The 11,788-nt window shown below is 47.8% G+C and overlaps 1 protein-coding gene across 1 annotated transcript in view; it reads left to right on the top strand.

Annotated features, from left to right (window-relative positions):
• Nucleotides 1–11,788, top strand: part of itga8 (integrin, alpha 8) — a 63,488-nt gene that overhangs the window by 3,115 nt on the left and 48,585 nt on the right. The window contains exons 3-8 of the mRNA XM_029259959.1: nucleotides 2,339–2,439; nucleotides 3,368–3,491; nucleotides 4,654–4,715; nucleotides 6,136–6,181; nucleotides 9,438–9,563; nucleotides 10,725–10,769. Coding sequence (XP_029115792.1) covers nucleotides 2,339–2,439; nucleotides 3,368–3,491; nucleotides 4,654–4,715; nucleotides 6,136–6,181; nucleotides 9,438–9,563; nucleotides 10,725–10,769 — 504 coding nt within the window. The remainder of the gene's footprint in view (nucleotides 1–2,338; nucleotides 2,440–3,367; nucleotides 3,492–4,653; nucleotides 4,716–6,135; nucleotides 6,182–9,437; nucleotides 9,564–10,724; nucleotides 10,770–11,788) is intronic.

The raw sequence follows: 11,788 nt of genomic DNA, 5'->3' as shown, positions 1-11,788 counted from the left end.
TTCATGAAGTGCATTGTTAAAGTCGGTAGCAGAGCCATTAGCCTCGTAGCTGTTCGGCTGTGGGTCCGATCCCCGCTCAGTCTGTGTGGAGTTTGTGTGGGGTTTCCTCCAGGTGCTCTGGTTTCCTCCCGCAGTCCAAAGTGATGTGTTTCAGGTGGACTGGTGACTCAAAATTGCCTGCAATGTGTGTGTGTCTGAGTGAATGAATGTGTGTAATTGTCCTGTGATGGGCTGCCACACACCGTGTGCCTCCAGGATAGGCTCTGGACCACTGTGACCCTGCAATAGGACTTATAACAATAACTGGTTATTGATAAGGAGCAGGCGGATTATTAAAATGATATTACACTAATAAACACATACGGAGTGTTGTACCTCTTTTCAGTTGACGCTCAAACTTTTTGGGACCTTGGCTCTGTAATCGATTCCAGATGCACCGAGACCATGCTGCGTTGGGCTCTCCACCCCCACCCCCACCCCACTCCCCACTGATGTGCATTAACACTCACAACAAGGTCAACAACAATGGTCACATTTTGGTCCCCAGGGTGTTGCAGGAGGACAGCTGGTAGTGGCGCAGTGATGTGAGCTCCCACCGTTGGCTCTGAGGGTTGTGGGTTTGAATCCCCCTTACTGTCAGAGTGGCCTTCAGCAATGTATTCACCGTGATTTGATACAGTAAAAATGACCCAGCTGTGTAGGGCATCAGCTGAATGACTGCAAAATCGACGCTCGACCATTTCTAGTTGCGATGACCGTTTTTTCACCGTTGGGGGGCTGTTCAGCGTTTCTCACACCTTCCTCTCCGCCGTTTATTCGCGTCTCTACTAACAGGTGTGTGTGCACAGCGGAGGGGCTTCTGGGTTTTTTACGAGGTGTGTATGGTTCCTGGCCCCGATCTGGGACCACCTGGATCAGAACCGGACCCCGCACTTCAGCCCGGCGTGTTTCATTAGGATGTTTTACGACATGTCGCTCGGATGAATTTGCAGCCAAAAGCTTTGGGGGAAAAAACACTTATCAGTCCATAAAATGAGCACTGGAATGAGACCCCCCCCAGCATCATACCTCTTGGTGAACCTTTGACACCTGGGTGCAGCTCTATATTCAAATAACATAAAATATTTTACACATAAAAAATATTTAAATTTTTTTAATTGTTTTTTTATAGCCCTGACTGCTCCTCCGATGACCTCCGTGTGTCTGAGTACTGATTTTAATATGCTAATATATGCAAATATGCTCCCGACTGCCTAATTGTTTTTGTGAGTTTTTCTTAAAGGAGCCTCTAAAAAATAGTGGAATAATGCATTTAATGGATGAATAGATATGAATAAATACAGTATCAGGGACAGCCAAACACACTCAGCCGTCATCTAACAGGTAACATCTAACATCTCGTAGGGTGAAAAAGGTCCAAAACAGCATATTAATGAAAATATATTCTGTTTGTCATTTGTTGGGCTTTTTACTGAGTACTCCTGGGATGTGACCCAATATTGATCCGTCATGTTATGTCCACAACAGGTAGTTTACTCTGTACAGCAGCTCATTTCAGATGTTTTGGGACAGAGAGACGCACCCGTTGTGTCAAACCCAGGAGGTTTTTGTCCCTCAGTGGTGTGTGTGTGGGTATTTTCTGACTAAATCTGGCGTACCAATGTTTACATCACCCTGGAAACAGTGACTGCTGGTGTAAATGAGCCTTAATCTCTACATCACATGGCATACACACACACACACACACACACACACACACACATTGACTGAAACCGCTTGTCCCAAGTGGGGTCCCGGCAAACCAGAGCCAAATCCGCCAACACAGAGCACAGGGCTGGAGGGGGAGGGGACACACCCAGGACGGGACGCCAGTCCGTTGCAAGGCACCCCAAGCGGGACTCGAACCCCCAGACTCACCGGAGGGTGGAACCCGGCCAAACCCGCTGCGCCGCTGTGCCCCCCTACATCACATGGCGATGACCTGATTTCAGATGTGCTCACAGCACAGCGTCAGTGCGCACGGACTGCGATCATGTGACATTTGTTCGTCTCACCCCATCCACTTCTTGGCTAGACTCCGCACCTCCATGACCCTGCTCTCGACAAGCAGTTATTGAAAAAACAGCAATAAATGTAAATGTGACATTAAAAGAGAAGTAAGAAACAATATTTTTTTAATTATAAATATGGTCAAATATGTTGGTTTTATTACTGGCCTGCATACATTAGCTTTTTTTTAATACATTTTTGGTTTTGACTTTTTTTCCCTTCGGAATGATGCTGATTGGATGCGCTCGCAGTGGGACTTTGACTGACGCGCGTCTCTCCTGTCCTTCAGACAACAGGATGATCAAAGTGAACGGCACCCGGGAGCCTCTGGAGTTCAAGTCCCACCAGTGGTTCGGAGCCTCCGTCCGCGCGCACAGGGGCCAAGTGGTGGTGGGTGTCCTCGGCGCGGCCCGCGTGTCCGGCACTGGGGTTTATTTACGAACCGCCGTGTTTTAATGGCGTGGGGTACGAGAGCCGGGTGAGTACCAGAAACAAACCTCGAGGCGGGGGGTCGCTTCCTGGCTCCAAAGGAGAGGATGTGTGTTTTAGAATTTGACTCGGCTGCTCACGCGCGACTGTTTCCCTTGGACTGGACCCCTGGCTTGTGTTGTGCCATGACACTGCTGTGCGGTGCTGAACGAGGTGGGGTGGGGGAGGTGGTGACTGGGGAGGCGGAGCTTAATGAGAGCTGGGGTTATGGGGAGGCGGGGCTAGGTGAAGGGGGGTTATGGAGAGGTGGATTTATGGAGAAGACAGGGTTATAGGGAGGCGGAGTCATATGTGAGGTTGGTTTATAAGGAGGCGGGGCTAGAGGGAGGTGTGGCTGAAGGAGGGTGTGGTTATGAGGAGGCGGGGTTATAGTGATTGTAGTTCAAGGATTTCAAAATTCTCTAAAGTTATGTTTGGAATCACTTTGAAATAACACACTTTGGTGCTTTTTGAGTGCCTTTTATATTACATTATTATTTATATCTATATTATTTATATATATATATATTATACGTATATTGCTATTTATATTATTTTGTCCTCCTTCCTGATGTCCTACCGTATCTATATCATCCTTATTTATATTAATTTATCATTGTCATTGTCATCATACCTTAAAAATCTTTTTACTGTAACATGCTGTGAGAAGTTGCTTTTAAAGTGATATATAAAGCTTTACTATAATCATAATAATCATTATTACTATTATTCACTGCAGAAAGGTGCCATAAAGCTTTAAAAATACAAAGTTCTTTAAGGTCCCGTGATGTACGGCCCCCGTGACATTGCTCCAACGTTCCGTGTGCGTTGCTTGTCGCTATGGCCACAGGCGTGTGCCCCACTCTACCAGTGGAGGACGGTGAAGATGGGCGGCGAGAAGGACCCCGTGGGCACGTGCTATGTGGCCGTGCAGAACTTCAGCGCCTACGCCGAGTACTCGCCCTGTCGTTCCCGTGAGTGTGAATCCGCTGTCCTCTGTCTCTCTCTCTCACACACACACACACACACACACACACACACACATACACAAAGAGGGTGTCGTTTTCACCATAGGCTACTGGGCATGAAAAATGTCCTGACACCTATTTAAAATGCCATTCTTCATGATCTTCAGTATTGCTGCATGTTTTGGTGGAAATTCCAGAACTTTCCGTAATTTTCAGAGTTAAAGCACAGAAAGAACAAGCTGTATCATTGACACTGAGGTACTGATGCGTGGACTTGTAGCCAGAAGGTTGCTGGTTCAAAGCCCTTTCTCTGCTCCTGCTGTTTTACCATTGGTCAAGGAAACTACCATGAATCCCTGTAGTAAAAGTACCCAGCTGTATAACGCGTCAAATACTCTATGTCACTTTTAGTCAAAAGCTTCAGCTAAGAAACTGTTTCTATTTTAGTGTCCAGGAAGCACACGTGTGATTCAGTGCTGTGATTTCATTCCTGCCGTGTTTTTTCGAACATTCTTCGAAAAAAAATCCCTTTATTATTATGGGGAACTATTTTTGACCGTCTGAACATAAACATTGCCCGATCTGAAGGAGTGACGCCGCCCTCGCAGGGTGAATCGAACCCGGGTTCGAGTGGCACTTAGTGGCGGCAGGAAGCGCGCCGGTGACTTTTAAACAACTCACATGCTGTGTCAAACACGGTTAAGGGCCTCATGCCCTGATGGGGTATCAGACGGGGGGGCGGCAAACCTCAACGTAACGTGAGCTGATGTTACCCCCCCACGTGGGAGGTATAGACCAGTCACCCGAGTGCCACACTGCAGCTGCGGTGAGATGTTGGCTCTCAGCTCTCTGGTTATGGAACGCATCCCCATACAGTGTTTATTTAACAGTGTCAGAGTTGGCTGAGCAACACATATGGAACGGAGGGGTTAATAACACAGGGGGTTAAATACCACGTGGAGGGGGGAATACCATGCTCGTCATCCAATCAATCTGTAGCTCTTCTGAGCTCGTGAACATCGGTTGTTGCCCCTCAGCATAGACCAGTGGGAGCTCCTCTGTGATGTCGCATACGGATTATGTGGCACGCGATGTGTGACGAGATGTCTGTCAAGTTCCACGTGTGGAATTTACACCCTGGTCCATGACTGGTGTCTTCGTCCAACAGAGGATCCGGACCCAGAAGGACAGGGCTTCTGCCAGGCCGGCTTCAGTGTGGACTTCACCAAGGTACACGTTGCTTCAGCTATTCATCTAGGGGGCAGCAGGGGGTGTGGCGGTTATAGCCGTCACCTTGAAATTGAAAACCTTGGGTTTGAATCCCTGCTCCTGCTGCAGGACCCTTGATCAGGGTTCTTACCCTGAACTGATACAGTGCAAATTACCCAACTGTACAAAGGGGTAAATTAGTGTGATTAGCTCTGTACAAAGCTCACTTTCTAAGTTGCTCTGGAGGAAAGTAATGAAATGATCAATTCAATGATTATAAATGTGAAATGTTTTATTATTTGTTGCTCTTGTTTTGGCAGCGTTTAGATTTCTGGATTTATTTCAGCATCTTCCAAATGTCTATGTTCAAGTTTTGGTTGACTGGCGTTTTTGATTTATTCCAGCCTCCCACCCGAACCGTCACAATACATGTCACCGCGCGCCGTTTCTGTGACCGACTCCAAATTTTGTCCAAGTCGTCCTCAAAGTCACCGTCATTTGCATAACAGAAAGTCTCTCTAACTGGTGAACGTAGGCCTGGGTTTGCAGGTCCCACAAAACAAAACACACACAACACAGCCGAAGTGTCCACACTTTGTCGACCAAAAACAGTTATTAGTGATAATTAATTAATGATAAAATTAAATTAAATATCTGAAAAATTCTGAATAACTTTAAAGTCGAGCTTCTGACTTTTTAGAGGTGCTGGAGATTAACAGCGAAACATGGTAAAAATTATAAGAGTGATTTGACCGGTCATAAATGGTCTTGGTGAAATGCTGGAAAAGAGGCACAGGGGACATGTCCCATCTGTCCAACATGTCCAGGTTCTGGGCGGCGACTTCAGTTCCTTATCTGTCTGCACGTCGGGCTCTGGGTGGACGGGGAGCACAGTACCCTCTTGGGGGGGGGCAGGGGTCCTTTGGAGGCCAACCCTGCCGGGTCAGGGCTGGGGCAGGAACAGGACCGCGAGCAGCTGAACAGGAAGCCCGTTTCCATGGCGATGCGCTCACCTCTCCCATCGCTCCCATCACTCTCGCCCCCAGCACATGCCGTTCTCGTCCCGTGTTTGACACGGCTAATCCGGCCCGTGACGTCAGGGCACCGACACGCAGAAAACTCATTTCCTGACCCTTGGTGTAAACGCCCAAGAATCAGAGTGATTCCACGACATCACGTCCGAGACGCCCGTCGCCGCGTCGGTCGCTCATCGTCACGCTCCTGACGTCCGCATCACTGATGTGCCAGCATCATGCGATGACCACACTCATCCAGAAAGCTATATCACATATAACATATTTAACGTCCAACTCGAGTCTATTTGAAACTCACCATTTAAAAATTGTGCAAACAACTGCAAAGGTCTCATGTCTCATGTTTGTCTGATCTATCTATCTATCTATCTATCTATCTATCTATCTATCTATCCATCTGTCATTAGGAGGGGACCTTGGTGATCGGCGGACCGGGGAGTTTCTACTGGCAAGGTAATACCCTGCAGTGCGGTAACTGTGCCCGTAGGCGAGTCGAGTCCCCACAGCTCTGCGTGTCTCTGTGGGGAAGAAGGAGGTTCTGCGTGGAACGGTCCGATCGGGCCCCCGGTTCCGTCTCCTCTCTCCGTACGAAAGGCTTTGAATAGAAAGATTTGTGCCAAATTCATTGCAGTTCGGCTTCTTTTATTCTTTCCCAGATGTGGCTCAAACCAGACAGAAGCGGAAATGGGGACGTTTACATTAATTCGCTGAGTTGATGTCTTTGTCCAGGGTCACTTACAGCACAACAAACTCAGCTTTTACCTATTTATACAGCAGGGTCACTTTTTACTGTAGTTATTCAGGGTAAGTGCCTTGACCGAGGGTACCGCAGCAGGGGAGGGATTGAAACCCGGATCTCTGGATTGTGAGGCGACAGCGCCGACCGCCACGCCCCCTGCTGTCCTCTCTTTGGCTCGCGGTCGGCCGTGCGGGACGCTCTGGTCTCCTACCCTTGCGCTATTCCTTTAAATTCAAGGTGAAGGTTGGTTGGCGTGGAAATAAATAATAAAAATAAAAACAAGCTCAAAACGCGTGAAATAAATGCACCGATAGACAGAAGGTTCAGCTCTCGGGAGAAATTTCCGGAACATGTGCGGAACGCGCAGCGTATCGACCAGCGGCTTGGCGTGTGGGACCCGTTTACACTGTTTACAGGGGAGCTGTTTACACTAAGAGTGCTTTTCTTTATTTACTTGTTGCCTGGTTGGCTGTGAAGGACTTCCCTGAAGGGCCCCTTCCTCCGTCCTCAGGACACACACTCGTCCCCCGACTCGGTCCACTTAGAGCCGCTCCTCTAATGGCCTGTCGGTTGCGGCATCTCGTTGCTAATGGGCGTTTAGAGAGCAGAGAGTCTTTTTTAGCCGGGCGACGGTGACCCCCCCCCACACACACACACACACACACACACACACACACACACACACACACACACACACACACACACGCACCACCCCAGTGTGACGGGAAGTGAGGACGGGCTGGTTGTCCAGGGCCTAATGAGTGTGTCGGGGTGAAATGGAGCGCAGTCGCACGGTCCCGCCCGCAGCGTGAGTAAGATTCCTTAAACAGGGACTCGGGAAAAAATAAAGAAAATAATAAAACCCGTAAGTGCATGTGGCACAGCGGGGGAGGGGTGTGTTTGAAGGGACCTTTAATTTTGTGGGGATCGAAACATCAAAGACAGCAGTTTTGGGGTGTGGGGGGGTACTACCTGGACAGAGACGGGACAGAGAAGCAGGGAATCTCCGTGTGTGTGTGTGTGTGTGTGTGTGTGTGTGTGAGACAGAACCCATACACTCACTAATCTGAACGTAAAGGACAATGACGAATGTGCGCAGGGTGGCCAAACGCCGGGTCCCTTCTTCTTCCCACGGACGCTGACCCCCCGCAACAAAACCCGATTTTGAAAAACGAGTAGATTGGACATTCAAAAGTGGGCCGATAATTTTGGGCCCCGCGGTCCCAGATGCACTTAATGGAATTGCTTGCGATGGAATAAAGAGGAAGCGTGTGTGTCACAGCGCCGCCCTCCGCTCAGTGTGCGTGCAGAGCAGCCCGGTGCCCGACACGCCTTCCCTAAAGGACTTATTTATCACAATATTGCTGTAATTGCAGCAATACAGCATTTCACATCGTTTACTAGATCGCAGCATGCTTTCGAAAGGTCCGCCATGGTATCTTGGCAAACACCAGTGTACCTGTGGGGTGTGTGTGGGGTGGATACGAAACTACAGACAGGACATGGAGCATCCTGTGCGTCCGAGTACTTCTCGATCTCAGTATTACATCAGTATCACACGTCTTCTGTCGCAATATTATTTTCTTAGTTCAGTATGCGTGGACTTTCTACCCATGTTTGTGTGGGGTTCCTCCATCTGCTCTGGTTTCCTATCACCCTCCAACGACTCCAAGTGTTTCAGTTGAATCGGTGACTTTAATTTGCCCTTTGCGTGTGTGTGTGGGTGGGTTGAACCTGTGATGGACTGGTATCCTGTCCAAGTTGTACCCTGTCTCGTACCTTATGCCTTTGGAGAAGAGAGTTTTTACCATACTGATTTAGGATAGTACCTGGTAGCATAGTGATTAGCGCTGCTGCCTTTAGACCCAAAGGTTGCAGGTTTGAATTCCCACTGGAGAGCAGGACTGTGGTCCAACCCACTGCACCACCGCACCCTGCTTTGGAGAAACACATCAGCTAAATGTAGGGTAAATATCATCATCCAGGACACTACAGCAGGACTTGTACCAGTAACCATTGGGTTCCTCTTCAGCAGTTTTAAAGATAAATCACACACAGGTCTTGTTCTTGGGTGTGTGTGTGTGTGTGTGTGTGTGTGTGTGTGTGTGTGTGTGTGTGTTTCAGATGAGTTAAGGAGGAGGGAGATTCTCAGCCAGTTTGACTTCCTTCAGCTTGTTTTTAGAACCCTTCGCCATTCCTTCGATCGACCCCTCCGGGATGAGATTCTCGTACCGGCATCCACAGGTCCTCCTTAGCGGAGCGTTACTCGCTGTGTTCGCACTTTGGCTGAGGTGTGTTCACGTACGTCCACAGCATATTCATAAGTGGCAGCATGTCGAACACAGTGTGGGCTGAGGTTCGAATACCCGTTTCTGTCATCGTTCCCTTGATCAAGGTTCTTACCCTGAATGGATGCAGTAAAAATTACCCAGCTCTATACCTGGGTAAATCAGTGTAAGTGTCTTAGCGTACAAAACCAACACTGGACAAAAGTACCAGTTTAATAAATAAATAATTATAATAATTAGCACATTTGACACAAACCGCCCAGTTTTTTTCCAGCATACACTCTTTCTCGGTGTGTGTGAGTGTGGACTTGATGAGCAAGTGTGAAACACGACCGCTATTAATAGTGAAGAACGCGGTCGTCGCGACCGCTGGGGTTCAGAGGGTCGAGGTTCCAGCGCTTTTCTGCGTGTTTAATTGGACCTTGACTTTCTTGCGCAGATATTATATTTTTATTTGGAATTCTTCCAGTTGTGCGACGCCCTGGGTTGGTTATTTCTGGTGTGATGAGATGTTCCCTCCACGGTCACGGTGAGAACAGGCCCTGCTAGAGCGGTGGTCTACACGGCACACTGCTCCCCTACCCCACCCCTCCCCCAGGAGGTGGGCCCATGTTCTGCTTGGTGGGGCTGTCACTGCACATGAGGTCGTCTGGTCGGACCCCGCTCTCTTCACCCCCCGCAGGTCAGGTGATAACGGCGGGCGTGGCGGAAATCCTCAACGGCTACTCGCTGAAGGCCATCCTGAGGAAGGTGAGCGGGGAGAAGCAGACGGCGGCCGCCTCCGACAGCCACGACGACAGCTACCTGGGTGAGTGGCGCCTGACGGGTTCGAATCCGTCTGCGGGTGGTGTTCTGGACCTCTCTGGGTCAGCGCTACGGTTCTGGCGCCCCTGTGAGAGAATCGGTCTGGCATCAGTTACCCTTCTGTCTCCAGATTAATGAAGGTTCACATACACATATATGATAAGAAATGATTTATTGCATTAGCTGGTAGTGTAGTGCTTACAGCTGCTGTCTTGGGCTCTGAAAATCACAGGTTCAATCCTCACTTCCAGTAAAAAAAAATACTTAGCTGTATAAATGGGTAAATAACTGTAAGCTTGTGATAATTGTTATCTTGACATTGTAAGTTGCTTTGGAGAAAAGTATCCGCTAGTAAATAAAAAATTTTGGTTTTAGATGTAGGTGCATACAGATAAAGAAGGGAAAATAAAGTCTGTTTCATAAGTAATTTATCAGCAAAATGTTATTGTCTATAGTTATTTATTACATTGTAACATATTTGGAGTACATATTTACTTAACAGAATCTTTTCTCCAAAGCAGCTTCCAATGGATACTATGTAGTGTTATCAGTCCACACATCTTATTTACCGTGGTGACTTACACCGCTAGATACACTACTTACACTGGGTCGCTCATCCATACATCAGTGGAACACACACACACACAATGGGGGGAACCTGAACAGCATGTCTTTGGAGTGTGGGAGGAAACCAGAGCACCTGGAGGAAATCCACACAGACGGGGAGAACATGCAAACTCCACACAGTCCAAGCAGGGATTGAACCCATGTCCTCTCACACCACGCAGACACTGGGAGCCAACAGCATTACTTGCTGTGCCACCATACCACACATGTATACAGTATACATAAATATTATATGTATATAAATAAATATACGTGGTGTATATATACATATACATGGTAACATATAGTATGGTAAAATATTTGGACTACACACATACTGTATATATACACACATATATGTACATATATTATGTATACAATATTAACATTGATACTGAAATCAGACTGAAAACTGAACTTATTTTCAAGACTGAAGTTGATTAAGGGAACAAATAGATATAAACTATTGACTCTGTAGACCCACCCAGAATTGTTTCGCTCCTCCACCCTCGACTCGCTGAGATTCTCCGCTCACGATCCCTGCTTTTGTTTCCTGCAGGCTATTCTGTGGCGGTGGGAGAATTCACGGGTGACTCGGAGCAAGGTGAGCACAAGGGATTCGTACAAGTGACGCTCGTTTAAGTTACACTCATTCCTTTATCAGACATTTCTCTCCAAAAAGTGCAACTCAGAGTAAACAAAAGTGCACCAACAGCTGACAAAGAGCTTTGAACACAGATGCGGGATTGTCGACGCAAAGCTTGTGTGTTTGACACCGCCATGTTGTTGGTTCACATCCCTCCAGTAGCTCCTATAGAAGTGACATTCAGACAGCAGATACATAGATAATCAGAGCAGATGGTGTTGGACTCATTTACGGAGCTGCCAGGAGATAATTGGGTCTGGAAGAGATGGATTCGAGACCCTTCTTGAATGTGGGAGGGAATCAGCAGTTCTGAGGGACGGAGGAAATGAAGTTGTTGTACTGAACCCTGGTAAAGTCCAGTGTGACATAAACTGGTTCTGCAGTGAGCACCAGACAGTGGATCTCCTGAACTCTTTGCTCAGACACCAGTGTTGTCCGGTGGTGGAGGACGTGGTCCCCAGTCTGTCGATGCCATTCGTTTAAACAGCTACACTTTTTTACCATCTTTACTGACATCATTCAGTGTAAAAAACCCTCTGAGAGACTGACCAATATTCTGCTGTCGTACCCTTTTGAACCCTTGAGAACCCAACTAAACTCAACGTCGGAGCACCTCACACATCACGTTCAGGATGGTCGCTGATGTTCAGCTCAGTTCTCTCCCTCCATGGGTCACATTAAGATGTTTTGATGAAAAACAAAAAATCAGCGATTAATGTTTAATTTTCAGGATGATTAAGTGTTGAAATATTCGACACGTGTGGGACAACAAGCCATTGCCCTGATGCCTTTGGTGGGGTTCATCTTCTCATTGGCTTGATTGGTCTTTGAGACCAGCTGCTTTGGACCCTCCTTGGAGTTCCGCCAGTTCTTTCAGAAAACGTGACAAACATCTGCTGCACTGCTGGATTACCAGTATAAATTTAGAGAGAGAAGTCTAGGACGTGTCACACTGATTCTTGCCGCGGGGGGCAAGA

This window comes from Scleropages formosus, chromosome 18 (assembly GCF_900964775.1).
Source record: "Scleropages formosus chromosome 18, fSclFor1.1, whole genome shotgun sequence".
In the NCBI taxonomy this organism is placed as follows: domain Eukaryota; kingdom Metazoa; phylum Chordata; class Actinopteri; order Osteoglossiformes; family Osteoglossidae; genus Scleropages; species Scleropages formosus.
This window is presented reverse-complemented; position numbering and strand designations above follow the sequence as displayed.